General features: G+C 37.1%; 1 protein-coding gene across 1 annotated transcript in view; it reads left to right on the top strand.

Annotated features, from left to right (window-relative positions):
- SLC27A2 (solute carrier family 27 member 2) overlaps positions 1 to 21,120 on the top strand; it is an 81,524-nt gene extending 60,404 nt beyond the window's left edge. Inside the window, exons 5-10 of the mRNA XM_074234701.1 lie at positions 1,904 to 2,098; positions 5,733 to 5,823; positions 6,675 to 6,873; positions 9,772 to 9,869; positions 18,390 to 18,520; positions 20,625 to 21,120. Coding sequence (XP_074090802.1) covers positions 1,904 to 2,098; positions 5,733 to 5,823; positions 6,675 to 6,873; positions 9,772 to 9,869; positions 18,390 to 18,520; positions 20,625 to 20,801 — 891 coding nt within the window. The 3' untranslated portion in view covers positions 20,802 to 21,120. The remainder of the gene's footprint in view (positions 1 to 1,903; positions 2,099 to 5,732; positions 5,824 to 6,674; positions 6,874 to 9,771; positions 9,870 to 18,389; positions 18,521 to 20,624) is intronic.
- The last annotated feature ends 506 nt before the right edge of the window (positions 21,121 to 21,626 follow it).

Here is a 21,626-nt window from a genome sequence, read left to right as displayed (position 1 = left end):
TGCTGTTGACCACTTCCACCATCTGAATACTATCTCCTCCTTGGTTTTTTGTGATGCTGCCATATTGTGATTCCTACCCCTTAGTCTACCTTTTACATGGATTATTTGTCACACTTATCCCCTATAGGTAGATATACCCCAACATTCTTTTCTGAGCTGTCTTCTCTTCTCAGTCAACACTTTCTTTTGGTGATCCCATAAGCTACCTTGCATCAGGCAGGTAATTCCCACATTTACATGATCAGTCTTTATCTCCCTCCTGCCATCTACTCCCACCCCAGTAATTTGTCTATTTAATATTTCCACCTGAATATTCTTTAAGTACTTCAAACTCAACATGTCCAAAGCTACTTATCTTTTTCCCTTTTCCCATCCTTTCTCCTTGTTGTTGAGTTTGTTTCATTTGTGTCCAACCTTGTGACCCCATTTTTGGTTTTCTTGGCAAACATACTGGAGTGATTGGCCATTACCTTCTCCAGCTCATTTTACAGATGAGGAAACTGAAACAAACAGGGTTGAGTGACTTGCCCAAGGTCACACAGCTAGTAAGTGTTTGAGGCTAGATTTGAATTCAGGGAGGGGAGGCCTGACTACAGACCTGGCACTCTATTCATTGTGCTATCTCCTCTCTTATTTTCCTGTTTCTGTCTAGTTTGACCATTTTTTCAGTGACCAAGGTTTATCCTCAACTCTTTACTTTTATTCACTATCCATCAAGTACTAACTCCTATCAAGGCCTCCTTCTCAACATCTGTAATATGCAGGAATGTACTGGCACACATTTTTGACCCACTCTCTAGAAAAGTGAATACAACACACTTTTAAATTTAAGCTGCACTATTAACATCTTTTTCCATCACCTTCTTAAGTCTAAATAATTAAAAAGGCAACCAATCAAGCCCTGATTTGTGAGGCTGGTTCCTTTCAGAGTAAATATTCACACTAAAAATTTAACATCTACTATACATTTAATCTACCTAGTTGTCAAATCGTTATACCTAAATACACATTTGACCATGTCATTTCATGCTCAAGAAGTTTCATGCCATCTCATTGCTTTTAAGATAAACTAGAAGCATCCATGTTGAACCTTTAAAGCCCTTCACCATCTGCCTCCAAGTCTATCTTCCTAGGCTTATTATACATTAGTTCCCCTCACACATGTCATACTTTACCTCCATTTATTTTCTTTATGTGACATTTCATCTCCTGAGTCTGATTTGCACAGGTCACCCCTCATGCCTAAAATATTCTTCCTCTTCACCTCTGTCTCTTGGAATACCAAGCTCCTGTGGGGTTCAATCAGCCCATGGACACTTCTTTCAGGAGATCTTTCCTGAATTCTTCAGTTGTTACTGTGCCCCCCCATCACTATATGGTTTTGTTTATATCCTTTTATTACTTATCTTTGAACATGCTATATCTCCTCAGTAGAAAGAATGTATAATTAATCCTTAAGGGCAAAGACTATGTCACTTTTTAAATTTTAACCCAGGGTCTGACTGAATCCTGGGAAATGAGCAAATATTTAATAATTTGTTGGTTGTTTGGAGGGGGAAAAAAAAGTAAAGAGGAGCTCAGAGAACAACTAGTCCTTTTTGACTGAGATGTAAAACATTTGCAGAGGAAACAGAGCTCTGTGGTTCTTACTTTGCATTTCCACCTCAACTAACAGTAGGTTTTTTCTTTATCAGACACAGCCTTTATAACAGGCATTCAGGTGACTTCCCTTGTGGTCTGGATTTGAAGTCCCTTATCATTTCAGGCCACTCTAACTGCAAATTAAAGGATTGAATGGCAGATTCAAGTCATCACAAACATACCACATAAAAATTGATCTGATTTTTGTCTCTGATCCCAGAAATATCATCATTCCATGACCTCTACCTCTTTTTCCCCACAGAAACCCAATGATCGTGATCACAGAGTAAGAATGGCAATTGGTAATGGCTTGCGAGGAGATGTTTGGAGGGAATTCATCCGACGATTTGGAGATATTCATATTTATGAGTTCTATGCTGCTACTGAAGGAAATATAGGGTTTTTTAACTACCCAAGAAAAATAGGTGCTGTGGGGAGACAAAACTTTTTGCAGAAGGTAAGAAGAAAAAATAAAGGAAATGATCAATAAATTCAGTAAAATTGTAGGTTGTAAGATTGAGCCCCAAAATAACATGTTTTCTTATTTTCCAGTAATAAAGATCAAGAAAACACATACACAAAAAAAAAAATCCCTTTTACTATCAAGCTATAGAACCTATTAAATATTTTATCATTAACTTATCTAGAAATACATGACTTCTTTAAAGACAAGTATAAAACTTAATCCATTCATAATGTTCAAAATAAAGGAAGACCGGAATAATTGGACAAATAATTAAAGTTCATGGATGGATTGATTTAATGTAGTAAAAATGACAATGATCCCTCAATTTAATTTATATTTCTTGCAATTCCAACAAAAATATCAAGGGGCTTATTAATAGAACTAAACTATCATAATGCAATATTTATTGAAAGACAAGTAGAGGTCAGGTATGGTCTCTTCTCCTGAGAAGGCTGAGGCTAATGGATCACCTGAGCACTAATGATCTGAGCTCCATTGTCTACAGCACAGTGGTACCCATATGGTGAACCTCCAGAAGCAAGGGGCTACAGGTCACCCAAGTGGAGCATAGCAGAGGTTCTGTTTCTTATCAATAGTGAAATTCAGGTCTGTGAGTGACAGCTGTACTTCTAGTCTATAAAATTTAGGAAGATCCAATCTGGAAGAAAAGGAAGGAAGGAAGGAAGGAAGGAAGGAAGGAAGGAAGGAAGGAAGGAAGGAAGGAAGGAAGGGAAGGGAGGGAGGGAGGGAGGGAGGGAGGGAAGGAAGGTGGGAGAGAGGCAGGGAGGGAGGAGAGAAGGAAGGGAGGAGACAATTAGGGAAGGAAGAAAGAAGGAAGGGGAAGAAAGGAAGGGAAAACAAGGGAAGAAGGGTGAGAAGGAAGGAAGAAAAGGAAAGAGGGAGGAAGATAAAGCATATTCAGGGGTATCTGGAAGAGAAAAGTTTGTAAAAAAGATCTTGTACCATAATACTTTTTTTCAAACCTTACATAAGGTGGAAAAATTATTTCAAGCCTCTGTGGTTAAAAGCTAACTTTCAGATATTTCTTAGGAACAATTTCAGAATCACTTTATCCTCAGAAGATACCATCTGCCTCCAAGTCTATCTTCCTAGGCTTATTATACATTAGTTCCCCTCACACATGTCATACTTTACCTCCAATTATTTTCTTTATGTGACATTTCATCTCCTGAGTCTGATTTGCACAGGTCACCCCTCATGCCTAAAATATTCTTTCCTTAAGGGCAAAGACTATGTCACTTTTTAAATTTTAACCCAGGGTCTGACTGAATCCTAAAATAACATGTTTTCTTATTTTCCAGTAATAAAGATCAAGAAAACACATACACAAAAAAAAAAATCCCTTTTACTATCAAGCTATAGAACCTAGATTTAATGTAGTAAAAATGACAATGATCCCTCAATTTAATTTATATTTCTTGCAATTCCAACAAAAATATCAAGGGGCTTATTAATAGAACTAGACTATCATAATGCAATATTTATTGAAAGACAAGTAGAGGTCAGGTATGGTCTCTTCTCCTGAGAAGGCTGAGGCTAATGGATCACCTGAGCACTAATGATCTGAGCTCCATTGTCTACAGCACAGTGGTACCCATATGGTGAACCTCCAGCAGCAAGGGGCTACAGGTCACCCAAGTGGAGCATAGCAGAGGTTCTGTTTCTTATCAATAGTGAAATTCAGGTCTGTGAGTGACAGCTGTACTTCTAGTCTAAAAATTTAGGAAGGGAAGAAAAGGAAGGAAGGAAGGAAGGAAGGAAGGAAGGAAGGAAGGAAGAAGGAAGGAAGGAAGGAGGAGGGAGGGAGGGAGGGAGGAGGGAGGGAGGGAAGGAAGGTGGGAGAGAGGCAGGGAGGGAGGAGAGAAGGAAGGGAGGAGACAATTAGGGAAGGAAGAAAGAAGGAAGGGGAAGAAAGGAAGGGAAAACAAGGGAAGAAGGGTGAGAAGGAAGGAAGAAAAGGAAAGAGGGAGGAAGATAAAGCATATTCAGGGGTATCTGGAAGAGAAAAGTTTGTAAAAAAGATCTTGTACCATAATACTTTTTTTCAAACCTTACATAAGGTGGAAAAATTATTTCAAGCCTCTGTGGTTAAAAGCTAACTTTCAGATATTTCTTAGGAACAATTTCAGAATCACTTTATCCTCAGAAGATGAAAGTTGCCATACTGAATCAGACCCAGGCAGTAGCCTGTCTCTGAGTAAAAGATCCTAGATGTTTTCCATCATCATATCAAGCTTGAAAAGTTAAGGATATGCTTCTTTCCCATTGTGTGCCCTATCTTAATATCCATTCATAATTAATAATAGATGTATAAAAGCAGCAAGGTGACACAATGGATAGAGCACTGGCCCTGGAGTCAGGAGTGCCTTAGTTCAAATCCAGCTTCAGACACTTAATAAATGCCTAGCTGTGTGACCTTGAGCAACCCTATTGCCTTAAATAAATAAAATTAAAATAAAATAAAACAATGGATGTATCATCCATAAATTGATCTAAAACATTACTAAATTACTATTTGCATTTCCATACTATAAGATTCCTTAATACCTCTTGAGAGGTGGTATAGTGTGGTAGATATAGTCATAAAGGTTAAGATTGAAGTCCTTCCTTTAACATATTCAATCTATATAACCAGGACCAATTCATCTTCTTAGTGGCCCAAAGTAGCTTTCTAAGATAAATTGGAGAAGACTTGCCACTCTACAATGGTGGATGGATTTTTTCCCTGCCAGAAGTTTCCCATATCAATAAATTACAGGGTCAGACCAAAAACAAACAAACAAAAAACCCATTTCTTAAGGTAAAAAAAATAGGTTCATTACTTTCTCTACTAAGTAATTCTTACTGATGCTAAGTATACCTCCTTCCAGCTTCAAGGTGACTTTATCTCTAGTTTTGGTGTCCAGGGATTTGGTGAACAAGTGTGTACTCCATCATTAAATCTATAGTCTGTAATTGTATCTCCCTCCCCTTTAAGTCATCATCTCCTTAGACTGAAAAGTGTTGGTTTTTGCCTACCTAGTCTCTAATATCAGAACTTTCTTCCCCTAAAATTATTTTGTACTAGGATCATAGATCTAGAGTTAGAAGAGATATGAGGTCATGCAGTACAACCTCCTTACTTTTCAAATGAAGAAACAGAGTCCCAAGTAACACAGGTTCTAAGTGTCAAAGGCAGGATTTGATTCCAGATTTTTTTTACTCCAGTGCCATTGCTTGTATTCTACCACACCATCTTTCCCATCTATCTCCCTAGAGCTCTCTTTATGTTCTTGGGCATCAAAAGATAAGTAGAACTTTGTCAATACAAGATTGGGAAGAAGGATATGCTAAGGAGAGGTTCTGATATGAGCATAGGAACAAAAATTATGGCATGGGGGTGTGGGGTGTGGGATGGGACAGTGAGTACGCTTAATGGGAATATTGAATGCATGAAGGGAATGGTGGGGAATTAAGTGATGCTCACTTTAAGGGAGGGGGACTCATTCCTGACAATGCCAAACTCTGGATGTCAGAATGTCAACACAGTTCTGTTCAAGATTCAAAAAATTCTACCTGTGATAGATATCTTGCTCAAAATGATGATTAATTTTACTTTTGCTAGAAAGCTATTTCATATGAGCTGATTAAATATGATGTAGAAAAAGATGAACCAGTTCGAGATGGAAATGGATTCTGCATAAAAGTTCCAAAAGGTACCACTGACTTTTATTAAATTAAATAATCTGTAGTTCTCTTTTTTGTCAGATGTTTTTAAGGAGCATCAAGCTAGAATAAATGTAGCAATATCACTTTGGAAATAAGGGTTTCATATAACTTTTAAGGAACCATTAATGAAATGCCAAAAACTACCAGGTATATTAAGTTATTCTTTTACCCCTTATTTATTTACCCCATATGTATGAATGTGTATAAACATATATATCCAAACTGAGAAAATATGGTGAGCTTATTGGTGATTTTAACTTTTAATCTCAAGCTATCTTATATTATTAATAATGTATATAAACTGATATTTTTATAATAAGAGAGATGTCTACTATTCTAGCTATACCTTTCCCTCCACACAGATTCATATCTCACCTGCTTCAAACTTTTACCTTATCTGTGAGAGTCCCCATTAGGACAAATTGTGAATTCCCTTAAATGGTAACAGGATTTGAATTTGTCCTGTAGCATTTACATTGGGTTGGAACCAGCTATCATACCTTATATAATTACAAATTCAAATGGTATGCATCCAAATATATTCGTGCCCTCTTCAGGAGATTCATTATTTTCACTAAATAAGACTTTACTATAATAACACTGACTTCTCAGAATTGTCAGGAGGATCACCTGCTGTAATGGCAGTAAGGTGCTTTGTAAAGCTTAAAACACAATAGAAATGTCAGCCATTGTTGTGTTCATTGTTTATAGAGTCAAGCCTGGTGCCACACTCTTCATTTGACCTTAGTTAGCCAAAGGGCCAGTTGATAGTGAAACCTGGTGACATTAAAAAAAAATCTGAAAAATAAAATCTATTTTTCTCCTTCTTCTGTCTTAGGGGAAGTTGGCTTGTTAGTTTGCAAAATCACACAACTTACACCATTCAGTGGCTATGCTGGAGGAAAGGCTCAAACAGAGAAGAAAAAGTTAAGAGATGTCTTTAAGAAAGGAGATCTCTATTTTAACAGCGGTGACCTCTTATTAATTGATCATGAAAACTTCATCTACTTCCATGACCGAATTGGAGATACTTTCAGGTTTGTTTCTGTTTGTTATTGGACAAAAAAAATTAAGAAAAAACTACGGGGGCAGCTAGGTGGCTCAGCTGATAGAGCACCAGTCGTGGAGTCAAGAGTACCTGAGTTCAAATCTAGACTCAGACATTTAATAATTACCTAGTTGTGTGGCCTTGGGCAAGCCACTCAACCCCATTGCCTTGCAAAAAAAAAAAAACAAACAAAAAACACTGTGAAATTGGAATTATAAACTTTAACCAAAATTGGTATTTGGATGCAAGGGAAAAAGTTTGGAAATATGATTCATTGTTTCATTGGTGTATGGAACTCTTAGTGGGGGGGGGGGGGTTCCATTCACCAATGCAGGTTAGCTCTGCAACTTTTCTAGTATTTGAGAATTGCCATAGAGAAGATACCTTACAGACAATGACATGCCAGGGTCATAAACCCTGTATGTGTCAGAGGTCAGTCTTGAACCCAAGTTTTCCTGACTTAGAGACCAGCTTTGTTGTGCTGCTTTTTTATTTTGGTAACACACATTGGAAAAGTTACTTCTACAAATTTAATGTGTCTGATCATGTCTCTAGAGAGAGGATCAGAGTCAAGAAACAGAGGCAGCATAGTATAGTAGAAAGAACACTGACCTAAAGTTAAGAGGGGAATTTAAGAACTGACACCAAAGCTATGTCTGTAGGCACAAAACAAAATATGTATAGTGCTGTTGTTATAGCTGTCTTTTTTTCAGTCATATCTGACTTTGTGTGACCCCTATTTGGGGTTTTCTTAGCAAAGATATTGGAGTTTGCCATTTCCTTCTCTAGCTCATTTTTACAGATGTGGAAACTAAAGCTACCCTAAAAAAATATAAATTTAAATATAATTCTGAAATTTACTAGTTGAATGAAATAAAAACTAAAATTCCATTAAAATTAATGTTTTAAAGATTTTATTTATTTTGAGTTTTGCAATTTTTCCCCTAATCTTACTTCCCTCCCCCCCCAAAGGCAATTTGCCAGTCTTTACATTGTGTCCATGGTATACATTGATCCAAATTGAATGTGATGAGAGAGAAATTACATCCTTAAGGAAGAAACAAAGTATAAGAGATAGCAAGATCAGACAATAAGATATCAGTTTTGTTTCTAAATTAAAGGTAACAGTCCTTGGTCTTTGTTCAAACTCCACAATTCTTTCTCTGGATACAGATGGTATTCTCCATGGCAGAGAGCCCCAAATTGTCTCTGATTGTTGCACTGATGGAATGAGCAAGTCCATCAAGGCTGATCATCGCCCCCATGTTGCTATTAGAGTGTACAATGGTTTTCTGGTTCTGCTCGGCATCAGTTCATGCAAATCCCTCCAGGCTTCCCTGAATTCCCATTCCTCCTGGTTTCTAATAGAACAATAGTGTTCCATGACATACATATACCACAGTTTGCTAAACCATTACCCAATTGAAGGACATTTACTTGATTTCCAATTCTTTGCCACAACAAACAGGGCTGCTATGAATATTTTTGTACAAGTGATGTTTTTACCCTTCTTTATCATCACTTCAGGGTATAGACCCAGTAGTGGTATTGCTGGATCAAATGGTATGCACATAAAATTAAATTTTAAAGGAATGATTTTAATCTAAATTAAAATATAATATTACTATAATTAATAAATATTAAAATATTGTTAAAATAATAATTTAATTAATTTTAATTAAAATTGTGTTGGTGAGTGAAGTGAGAAGTATTGGTAAGTGAAGGGAGAAAATTTATGATCCTAGGCCTCTCTCTCTTAGATTAAGATTGTATTTTAGAAATGGAACTACCATTACTCCATGCTATAGTTCTGTCAGATAGCTTTCACCTAGCAGCTTGGTAGTATAGGGGATAGTGTGCTGGCCCTGGAGTTAGGAAGACTCATCTAGATGAGTTCAAATTTAGCCTCAGACACTTACTAGCTGTGTGACCCTGGACAAGTTCCTTAATTCTATTTTCCTCAGTTTTCTCATCTGTAAAATGAGCTGGAAAAGAAAATGACAAGTCACTCCAGTATCTCTGCAAAGAACACCCCAAATGGAATCACAAGAATCTGACAAGATTCAAACAGAAAAAAAAGAGAAAATTATTCAACAACTTTTTTTTCTTTCCTTTTTTCTGCAAGGCATTTGGAGTTAAGCAATTTGTCCAGGGTCTCACAGTTAGTAAGTGTCAAGTGTCTGAGACCTCATTTGAACTCAGGTCCTCCTGACTCCAGGACTGGTGCTTCATTCACCATGCCATCTACCTGCCCCACAGCATCAACTTTCACCCCAAGTTTGTGCCTTTGCCAAATTTTCAGCAATGAGTAAATATTGTTCTACAATGACAGAAATTTTAGTTGCTACTGCTCATCTGTTAACAAACAACATAGTCAACAAACATTTGTTATTATGAGTACTAGAGTATTGAGTACAAAGGCAGAAGTAAAGGTCAAGAAATTGACATTCTATTTGGAGAGAAAATCCATTAGTACAGTTGTCTATATAAATTATGGGCAAAAATCAGTTGATGGTGATTTTTTTTGAAGGGAAAGCACTAGCACCTGGAGGGATTGGGAGAGGTTCCTTACAAAGAAGGTAAGCTGAACTGAAGTTGAGCTTTAAAGGACCTTGGAGTTCAAAAAGATTGAGGGGGAGGAGGCTGATGTGCTTTTCAGGCATGGGAGACAAAGACACATAGAAGGGAGATAAAGTATCCCGTGGGACACTTCAGGAAGGTCTGTTTGACCATCATAGAATCAGGACATGATAGGGTCCATAAGTTTCCAACAACCATTACTGAAATAAGATCAAGCCAACCAGACTATATAATGGAGATGTGTAACAAATGTATTACTACAAAATTTAGCAGAAATTAACCCACCCTCTTTCTTTCCCAAATCCAGGTGGAAAGGGGAAAATGTGGCAACAACGGAAGTTGCAGATATCGTGGGGCTGGTTGACTTTGTCCAAGAAGTTAATGTTTATGGCGTGCCTGTACCAGGTACATACAAAAACAAAGACTTAAATTAAATTTCTAGACTAGTGGAGCATAGTTTTAACACTGACAAAATTTGCCATCCATTCCCTAAAATTTATCCAATGAAGAGAAGTTCTTTCCTTTGAACATTGTATAGTGCTAGATTTAGGGTCAGAAAGGCTTGCATTTAGTATGTCTTAACTTTTCTGAGCCTCCATCTAAAAAATACTTCATGGGGTTGAGTTTCTCTTAGATTCAAATAGGATAATATCCATAAAGTATTCTACAAAATTTTAGACACTATTGAAGTAATAGCTGTATGACCCTGGGCAAGACACTTAACCATATTTGCCTCAGTTTCCTCATCTGTAAAATGAGCTAGAGAGGTAAATGGCAAACCCTTTCACCAAAGAAAGCCCCAAATGGGGTCACAAAGATTCAGATATGACTGAAAAATTATAGAACAACAACAAAATATTTATCATTATTATCACTATCATCCAGAAAGAGTTATGTTAAAAATTATGTTTCTATGAACACAAGATCAATTTTTTTAAATTAAGTACTACTAAAGTTCATCCACATCTCTGCCTTTAATGATCAAGGGAACAAGTAGCTCTCTCAGAGGTAAACTTTCTTGATCATTGTGTGGCAAATCTCTAGACAAGATGGGTTGGATTGTACATCAACATTTTTCAGCTTCACTAATGAATACCATGATTTAGTGACAATAATGCTGAACTTGGAATTAGTGATGTGAGGAGTTTAAATCCTAATTCTGTCACTAAATTACTATGTGACCTTGAGCAAGTCACTTAACCTCTCTCCGTTGGAGCAGAGTTGACATAGATTACCTCCAAGGTCCCTGGCAGCTCTAACTCCATGACTCTAAAACAGTAGAGAAATCTGGAAGGAAAAAAAAATCAAGGAATATTTCCTTTAACTTTGGATCTAAACAAGTAAGGTTCCTAAGGAAAAAATGTAAAAAAAAGCCCCATCTCCTTTCCAGCGGATCCCTCAATCACATGATTCACCACCCCCAAGCTATTACACTAGGACCTCCCTCAGAGCAGTCTTACAATTCTTACTTATTTTGTAAGCAAAAATCCAAAGTTCTCTTTTCTCCTAGAGTTGGAATAAGATTGATATGCCAATGGTTAACACTTAATGTAAGATTTAAGGTTCCTCAAGATCAGAGAGGTGAGAGGTGCAAATGTTATTAACTATTACTACAACCATTTTACCTGGGGGAACCTGAAGTCTTAAAAGATTAAATGACTGACCTAAGATCCCATACATCTGAAGCAGGGTTCCCAAAGAGGTCTCTCTTCTGTCTCCAAATCTAATAGGAGAGTCTGCTTTTTTGCTTCTCAAAAATAAATAAATAAATAAACAAACAAACAAAGAAGAAAAGAAGAGGAAGGAAGGAAGGAAGGAAGGAAGGAAGGAAGGAAGGAAGGAAGGAAGGAAGGAAGAAAAGAAAGAAGGAGGAAGGAAGGAAGGAAGGAAGGAAGGAAGGAAGGAAGGAAGGAAGGAAGGAAGGAAGGAAGGAAGGAAGGAAAGACAGAAAGAAAGAAAGAAAGAAAGAAAGAAAGAAAGAAAGAAAGAAAGAAAGAAAGAAAGAAAGAAAGAAAGAAAGAAAGAAAGAAAGAAAGAAAGAAAGAAAGAAAGAAAGAAAGAAAGAAAGAAAGAAAGAAAGAAAGAAAGAAAGAAAAGATGTCCTAGAGTTGCCATTATCTACCAAATCCTTGTTTCATGGTAGGAATTATAACTGTATTTCAAGTAACTAGGAAAAAAAAGAATCTTAACATAGAAGTACTTAGGGAGCTAATTAAATCTTAGCCCATATAGGTGTTAATTGAAATATAGTGCTCAGTTGTTTTCAGTCATGTTCGACTCTGTGATTCAATTTGAGATTTTCTTGGCAAATATATTGGAGTGGTTTGTCATTTTCTTTTCCAGCTCATTTTACAGTGAGGCACCCAGTAGGTAAGTGTCTATGGCTAGATTTGAACTCAAGAAAATTAATCTTCTTGACTACAAGCCTAGCCCTTTATCCATTGTGCCACCTTAAGGCCCATGGAAATTAATAATCCCATTTTATTCTCATAGGTGGCATAGAAAAAGGGATTGATTGTTGAGATGGAGATGAGAGATCTACTATTTAGTACCTGTGTGACCTTGAGCACTAAATTTCTCTGGGCCTCAATTTCTCATCTGGGAAAAGTGGGGGGGTCGGCCTCATTGTCAGCTCTTGGTCATAGATTTAGGGATGGAAAGAGCCCTGAAGATAAACTAGTCCAACCCCTTCACTTAACAGATGAAACTGAGGCTCAGTGCTTTTCCCATGTCCCCATAGATAGCAAATTGGCATATTATCTCTTCTTCTTCCAAACCCAATATTATTTATACTATACCTTTCTAGACTACCATGCTCTAGGCTGGGTCACAGTATCTTGAGGTGACTCTAGATTTTTGTAGATCATTCCAATAAATTACAAGTTCTAGCAGTTCCTTGAAAAACTTCAAATGCAAGCCTTTTGATAAAGACTATCATGTGAGGTCAAGCCTATTTATTCAGAATTCAAGGCCTATTCCAAGATGGTTAGCCCACCAGGAAAGACTTCTTTGGCCATAAGAACTCTATACAGAGGGGTTGTAGTATCCTTTTATGAGGGAGAAAGCATCCACATCAATGAAACAACTGCTCTCTTAAAGTATTAGGAAAGTTGCGAACTTAGAATATGTCCAGAAGAATATGATGAGAATAGTGAAGTTCTCAGAAACTATACCATGTGAGATTCAACTTTCTAAGTTTGTTTAGCCTGGAGGAGATAATTTTGGGGAGACATTTTTATCTTCATTATTTGAAGGGCCCACATGGATGAAGCAGTTGTCTTGTTTAGAAGAACAGATCTAGAACAAATGGCAGCAAATCAAAAGGTTATTTTACCTCAAAAATAAAATTACATAATAACTTTAAAACAACTAAGAGTATTTCTTTAGCATGAGTCATCTGCCTTATTGAGGAGTGATCTCCATCACTGGAAGTATTTTAGTAGAAGCAGATTAACCATCCATTAGGAATTTAAAGGTAGGGATTTCTTCTTTGGAAAAGGGAGGTGAGACTGAATGATTTAGAAAGCCTCTTCTAATTTTAATCTTCCAAATATCAGGACATGATCTCCAATTTCCTAGAATTCGATCCAGTAGAGGTCTGGACCATGGCATTTCACCCCATCTCAAGTCATGATTAAGAAACCTCATTAAGTCAAAAGCCCACTTCTTACCTGCATTAGAGTAAACTTATCAGAACTTCTTTGATTCTATCCCTAGAACAGATTTGAATTAGGAGTGATGTCAGAGCTATTACCAATGAAATCATCTCTCTGGACGGTGAAAGATCATTTGGCCTGAACCAGAATAAGATTGTCTCCTGGGGAGTTATTAATAAATATATCCCTTTTTATTAGAGAATAATAATTTACATTTATAGGGTACTTGAAGGTTTTCAGAACTCAATAATCCTATGAAGTATTACTCTTTTTATAGATAGGGAAGTGTGCCTGACTCAAGCCTCTTCCCACTCTAATCCCTCTTCTATTCAGCCACTAAAATGATTTTCCTAAAGTAAAGGGGCAATCATCACACACACACACACACACACACACACACTCATACACATTCAATAAACTCTAATGGCTCCCTGTTTTCTCCTGAATCAAATACAGAATACTCCAAATTCAAAATCCTTCATAACCTAGTTCCCTTTCCACTCTTTTTATAGCTTATTCCTCAATACATACTCACTGATTCAGTGATGTTGAATTTCTCACTGTTCCACAAACAAGACATTCCATCTTTCAGCATTATCTCTGACTGTCCCCATATCTATAGTACCCTCCCTCCCCTTCTCTACCTACCGACCTTCTTAGTTCTTTTAAGCCTCTACTAAACTTGTCTTCCCCCTCTTTGAAAACGAAGGATGAAGAACAGCAACAACCTTTCTTAATTTCAGCACATTCCCTCGATTAATTGTTTCCTATTTATCCTGTTGATAATTTGTATATATTTGATTGCATGTTGTTTTGATTGATTGATTGATTGATTAACTCAGAGAGGTTAAGTGATTTACCCAAAATTACATGGGGTCAGGTGACATTTGGACACAGGTCTTCTTGACTCTGTCCAACACTTTCTACTATTACCATGCTAGAGGAGCAAAGGGAACTATACTGATATACTCTCTCTACATTTAATGTCCTTCATTTTTTCTTTCTTTTCTTTTTCAATTAATAAACTGGGATATTTGGGAGGTTGTTAGAGTTAAGGCAACTAAAAAAAAGTTAAGGCAACTAACTACAGGTAGAAACAAAAAAGAGATGGGGAAAGAGTGTGTTAAGCGTAGCTTTCCTCATTTCTGGTGTTTCCCTTTTGTTTTCTACCTTCATTAGAGAGAAAGATAAACACATAATTGCCTTGGGAGAGGTTTCAAAAGCTAGGGGCCCTCGTGACCAAAATAAGCTTGCTTCCCCTTCTCTCTGATTACATATAAGTAGTTCAGGGAAGTAAAGCCAGCCTCCCCCTGGAACTGTAAGACTGAGTAGAAGTGATATTATTGCCCAATTACTGGGTATCACAAAAACAAAAACAAAAAACAATGATAATTGTTCTAAAAACACTTCTCCCTTTTACTGCCTTACCTGGTCAAAAGGAAATAAATGCTATTAGGATCAGTTATGGTAATTGTCCCAAATACTTTTCCATATCCTGCCTGACTTGATAAAGATAAATCTTTGCTCTTAGGACTGGTTTTCTCCAAGGGAATGTTCACCTTATTGTATAACTTGTTTATTGTAAAGGCATAAAATAATCACCTTCTACTTTATCTTTATTCACTGGGCAAGTCACAAACCTGACTGCCTCATATCCAGGGCCCTCTCCAATCATCCTGATTCATATCTGGCCACTGGACCCAGGTGGTTCTGGTGACTTAGCACAGTCATTCAAATCTAATTTACATGCTTGTCATGGCATCACCTACCTGATGTGAAGGTCTTCTTAGAGAACAAAGGGCAAATATTATCATCATCATCATCATCATCCCCCTCTCACTTTTGTTGCAGCTGTTCAGTGGTGTCTGGCTCATCGTGACCCTATTTGGTATTTTCTTGGCAAAAATACTGGAGTTGTTTGCTATTTCCTTCTTCATTTCATTTTACAGATGAGGAAACTGAGGCAAGCAAGGTTAAATAACTTTCCCAGAGTCACACAACTAGTATGTGTCCAAAGCCAAATTTCAACTCATTTTCCTGACTTCAGGCCCAACACTCCATCTCCTGGGTCACCTAGCTGCCCCCACTCTCCACTAGTTATTCTCAAATGCTGGAAACCACTACTGATATGACTTGAGTAAATACAAATTTTTGTCATTCTCTTCTGAAGGTGGTCTCAGACTTAACCTCAATTTTAAAAAATGTTCTATTGGTGACTTTTGTTTTTTTGAATCACGATTTTGTGTTGGTTAGCCACCCTTCCCTCATCCCTTCTAGCCCTACCCCCATATAACCTTCTCTTGCAGATGAAGGCAAAGGAAGAAAATAAGCATTTATATAGCCTCCCTACTACATGCCAGACACTGTTTACAAATGTTGCCTCATTAAATCTTCAAAACAACCTCAATTTAAAGCTAAAGCAGTCAGATAAATAACTTATCCAGGATCACACAACTAGCAAGTATCTGAAGCCAAATTTGAACTCAGGTCTCCCTGACTGCAGGCCTAATTCTCTGGGCACTGTGACACCACCTAGCTGCTTCCCTTGACAGCATAGGACAGAAAAGTAGGTGAAGCAACCTAATACATTGATCCTATCTGATGGCAGATGCATCCCTTGTCCACATGTTCTTCATAGGGTCACAGATCTAGAGCTTGAGAGAATATAACTCAGACCCTCTCCTCTTAGAAACTACAGTGGGAAAAGTGTTGATTTTGGAGTCAGAGGACCTACCTAGGTTCAGATCTCAACTGTGTCACTCTCCATCTGTGTGAGCTTGAATAAATCCCTTAATTTCTCTGGTTCTGAGTTTCCTCATCTGTAAAATGAGGGGGGTTAAGAAATCCTTTCTAGCTCATAAATGATTACCCTGTGATCTGTGTTCCTATGACCCATGTCACCGAGGTAGTGAGTAACAGAGCTAGGTTTCAAATCTGGAGTCCTGGACTCCAGGTTCATTATCCTTTAGATGGCACCTTGCTGTAGGACAATTACTATTGACCCTCTGGAGTAAAGTCAAGATTATTCCCATTAATCTGAATTTAGACTCCTTTTAGTGTTGTTTTTCCCCTTATTTTAATATGGTTATTTTTATACCAGTTTTGATTCTTATTCCTTCACTTAGCAATTCACATAAAGTATTCCCAGAGTTCTCTGAATTCTTCATATTCATCATAGATTTCAGAACAATAATATTTGAAGGTATCCATGGAAATGCTGTATATAAGATACTTAGAGGATCTGTCCATCTGTCTTTAACTTCTTTGAAACACATGCTTAATATTTATTAAATGCCTACCCTGTACTGGGGATTCAAAAAGAAGCAAAAAGACAATATCTGCCCTCAAGGAGCTCACAATCTAATGGGAAAAATAATAAGCAAACAAATATGTACAATCGAGACAAACAAGAAAGAATTAACAGGAGGGAAGGTACAAATAGGAAAGAATTAAAAGAGAGAAGGTAATAAAAATAAGAGAATTAGGAAGGATTTCTTGTAGAAATGAAATTTGGTGGGGCAAGGGGGCTGGCTAGGTAACACCAAAGAGCACAGAGTGCCTGCCTATCCAAGAGTCAGGAAGACTCATCTTCCTGAGTTCAAATAATTTGCCTTTTTTATGTCCCTGGAACATCATAGGTGTTAATAAATGCTTATTGGATTCAATACACTTTAGTAAGTCCCCATTGCCTCCAAAAGCAAATACAAAACCCTCTGACATGCGAAACCCTTGCTATCCTACTTTATAACTTTTTTTTCCTCATCCCCTTCCCTACTTTTCATAGTCTTCTTTTATCTTACTCCCCACCAAGCTCTCTACAATCCAGTGGCACCAGTCTTTTTTTGCCATTTCCTTGAACAACACTCCATCTCTTGGCTCCAGGGATTTTCTCTGTCTCCCAGGCCTGGAAAGTTTTCCCTTATTATTTCTGCCTACTGTCTTTCCTGCCTCCTTCAGGTTCTAATTAAAATCTCCATATCTATGGTTGGTGTTCTTGGTTTTCTTGGCAAGGATACTAAAATGGTATGCCATTTTCTTCTCTAGCTCATGTTACAGATGAGGAAACTGAGGCAAATCGAGGGACTTTCTCAGGATCACACAGTTAGTATCTAAAGCCTAAGGCCTTAAATCTAAGATTTAAACTCAGACCTCCTGACTTCAGACTAGCATTCTTTACACTACACCACCTAGATGCCCCTACATAATTCTTACATAATCCAAGGCTCATTTCTAGAACTATTAGACTAATTCAAAGCTTCCTTTATGCTATATATTAATAATTTTTAATGAGTAATAGTCAAATAACTTTAAATCAATTTCCTTTTAATGTAGGCAAAAAGTGGGGCAGCTAAGTGGGGCAGTAGATAGAGCACCAGTCGTGGAGTCAGGAGTACCTGAGTTCAAATCCGGCCTCAGACACTTAATAATTACCTAGCTGTGTGGCCTTGGGCAAGCCACTTAACCCCATTGCCTTGCCAAAAAAATAAATAAAATAACAATAATGTAGGCAAAAAGTAAGTTTGCACATTTTCCACAATATTTTAGCTTATTTTTTTTCAACAGCACAGTCTCAGAATGTCTTACATTAGTATTGACAATAAAATTTCAAATATAGCAACCTATCAGTTATCCATAACAATTGGAGTATGTCAGTAATAATAACTAATTCCCAAGTAATCCCAATGCTTCATTTTATTCAATGATTGGAATATTTTCCCTTACCAAATCTTCCATAAGAGTTGCTAATAGGGGTGGCTAGGTGGTGTAGTGGATAAGGCACTGGCCTTGGAGTCAGGAGTACCTGGGTTCAAATCCAGTCTCAGACACTTAATAATTACCTAGCTGTGTGGCCTTGGGCAAGCCACTTAACCCCATTTGCCTTGCAAAAACCTAAAAAAAAAAAGAGTTGCTAATAAAGAGCCAATTTGTCTGGTTTGTACTTGTTTCTTTCCTCTGGCCAATGATAGCAGAAAACCTAATGAGATCAGACAAAAAAAAAACTGAAAGAGAGAACAGATGCTAAAGTCCCAGCCAACCCCACAACTGGGCAGATAATCAGGTTGCTGAGTTACTTAGTATGCTAAAAAAAAAAATGTAGCACCCCCTCTGGAACTAGGCCCCCAAATTGCATGTGGCAAAGGAAAGATCCATGAAAGTTAGTAAAGTGTTCAATGAATGCTGGTTTAAAGGACCATTCTTTTGGTCATTCAAATGCTTTCCCATCAAATGTCAACAAGCATTGTTCTATTCCTGATCACTTTTTCTCCAGGTCATGAGGGTCGAATAGGAATGGCATCCATCCGGATGAAGGAGAACCATGAATTTGATGGGAAGAAGCTCTATAGACACGTTGTTGACTACCTGCCTAGCTATGCAAGGCCTAGATTCATCCGACTTCAGGTATGTATGAATGAATACCATGCCTAAGAGGACAGCGAACCATTACTTTTCCTAAGAAAACTCACAGTAAGACACTGACCCATCTTTTCAAAGTGCCTACATGTCCTGAATAAGATCAGAGGAATGGATTATTCCTTCCCATTGAATCAGAAAATGCATTGGCTTTGCAAGGAAAGTGAAACAATAGATTATGTGTGTCTCTAAATAAGTATTTCTGAAACATAGATTCCAGAGACTGTCTCCCCAAGCTAATGACACTAAATATCAGACAATAGCTCATTCATTTGGAAATCTATGTTAGAGAAAGGCTTACCCAAAGGCTTACCGTGCTAGATCAATTCAATTTAATAGGTATTTATTAAGCTAGAGTTCATAACCTTTTTTTTGGACTATTGGACGGTCTGATAAAACTTATGTATCTCTTCTCAGAATGACTTTAAATACATTAAATGCATAAATTAACAAAGAAATCAAAAAAAATTTTTTTCAGGTTTTTGCAAGGCAATGGGGTTAAGTGGCTTGCCCAAGGCCACAAAGCTAGGTAATTATTAAGTATCCGAGACCAGATTTGAACCCAAGTGCTTTATCCACTGTGCTACCTAGCCACCCTGAAATCAAAAATTTTTTAAAATAAGTTTATAGACCTCCAGCTTGAGAACACCTGACTTAAACAGTTCACTGGAAGTTTAGTAGTTTTTGCTTCAAGCACAAAGGAATGAAACATCTGACTAGATCTTTTGATTTCATACAATTGGAAATTTAATTGTACAAATTCAATCATTTGGAACCATTCCAGACTTAACATCAATAATGGGAACGAAGGTTGATTCTGGATTAGCTGGATTAGTTAAGGCCATTAAAGAAAAAAAAGTAAGAAAAAGACAAGTTAATGTCCTGGAATCATTTGTACCTAGGTTTTTACATTTAGAGATGGAAGCAACCTCAAAACTTATCTATTCTAACTCTCTCACTCTATAGATGAGGAGATTGAGAGATTGTTTTGTCTAAAGTTCCAAAATTACTTATTCAAAAAATTCTATATACAGAAGAATTGAAGATCTATGATTTCAAAATGAAAACTATTCAATAGTGTAGGTAGATAGGACTATAGGCAAGTTACTTAAATTCTCCATGTCTCAGTTTCCTTATCTGTAAGAGAAAGGAGTTGTTAGAGGTTTCTCAGGGTTTTTTTTCCATCTCTGAATCTAGGATCTGATGATCCTAACAAGATATATGACCTCTAAGAAGGGGAGGTCATTTTCTTCAACATCACACTGTTAGTTTATATCATAGACAAAATTTGAGTTTTCCTGACTCATTTGCCATGGAGACCTGAGGGAGGAAAAAGGAACATTTTAAACCCGCAAAGTACCATATGTTTCTTTGTCCAAAGAAGAGGACCATCACTTAACTGCTTCTCCTTTATCTTACCTTAAGCCAGAGGTAAGCCTTGAATATCCACTGGTATGGAAAGCAAACCTTGGCAACTCTTCCCAAGCTGGAAGAATATGGTCAGGTTGGCAGATTCTATTCTTTTTACTGAGGACCAAGCTAAAAATATTCAGAGAGGTCCAATCAGCAGCTCTTAAAGGCCATTTACTAAGTTTTAGAGAGTTTGTATCTGTACTGGTGAATGTAGTACCAACTCTCAGAAAATTATAGCTCCTTGAGTCTGAAGTCCTATAATTGATTTTTTCTATTGATTGATGGAAGGCACTGATGGAGGGGCATAGTGGATAAAGGATAGACATTGGAGTCAGGAGGACTTGAGTTCAAATTCAGCCTCAGACATTTACTAACCGTGTGACCCTGGGCAAATCATTTAATCTGATTGCAGGAAGGAAGAAAAAAGAAGACACTAGAAAGTAGTAGATACAAAGCCTAAAAAGCCATCCTCAGAGTTAGAGAGATGGATTGTTTTTCCTGTCTCTTATATAGGCTATCTATATGATCTTGGCAAGTCTATTAACCTCAATGCTCCAGGAAATTATGATTTAAAGAGTCTCTACTCCATATATATATATATAATACAAGTTTCAGGCATGTAATAGGGATTTAATAAATATTTATTAAATGAATAAAGAAATTGCTGGGTGTTTTTCAGGATACCATTGAAATCACTGGAACTTTTAAACACCGTAAAGTAACCCTTGTGGAAGAGGGATTCAATCCTGCTGTTATCAAAGACACCTTGTATTTCTTGGATGACATGGAAAAAATGTACATTCCTATGACTGAGGACATTTATAACTCCATAAGTAACAAAAGTCTGAAACTCTGAATGTTTCCAGGAAGCAACTAGAACACGAAATATGAATATACTCGTTTCAGCATTTGTTATAATCTAATTTTAATTTGATTGAAGATTGTAAAATATAATTTTCTATGAACTGATGCATACCATAAGGGAAGAGGGGTTTTTGTTGTTGTCTTGTGTTTTTTTTTAATTTATCTGAATTTTTGCAAATGCAAAGATATAGAGTTAATTTGTTTTTAAATTTACACCTACTGTTTGTATTTGCAAACTGGATTTATTGAGGGGAGGGGCTGTGTTTCTTTTTTTAAAAAATCATAATAAAACAGATCAACATTAAAGTGTATGATGATGCTATTTATTTTAGGTTCTTGATGAGGTTTATTACAAATGTAACCCTCGTGTCAGGTGTTTAACACTAAGGACTCAGGTTAATATTCAAGGGCTTATCTTTGGAATGATTTGATCTCCAAGCCAAAAACCTGGGAAAATTGCTGTCCTGGATGTCCCAGGAAGTTCTTCCTCATTGGTAAAATTAAGCTTCACACATCTACAGTAACTGGGGTATTGTGCAAATGGATCAGTCACAGGTATCCAGGGCCTAACAATGAACATTTCCCAGTATCATTTCCATGTCCTATTGTCATTTGCAGTTCTGATTCAGTCTTTGGAAAGTTGCAGTTCATGCACAGTAAGGCAGTAGATAGTATATATTCTTCATCCCTTAATTGTGCCATTTCACCTGTTCCCATAATGTCTCATATTGGCCAGGATCTTTCCTGGCAACCTTGCTCCAGCGATGTTAGCTGGCAAAGTTCCATTGACTGGTAATAAAACCCCTTGGTATTTTCA

This window comes from Macrotis lagotis, chromosome 4 (genome assembly GCF_037893015.1).
Source record: "Macrotis lagotis isolate mMagLag1 chromosome 4, bilby.v1.9.chrom.fasta, whole genome shotgun sequence".
NCBI lineage: Eukaryota > Metazoa > Chordata > Mammalia > Peramelemorphia > Peramelidae > Macrotis > Macrotis lagotis.
Note: the sequence above shows the minus strand (reverse complement) of the source record. Positions and strands in the feature narration are given on the sequence as shown.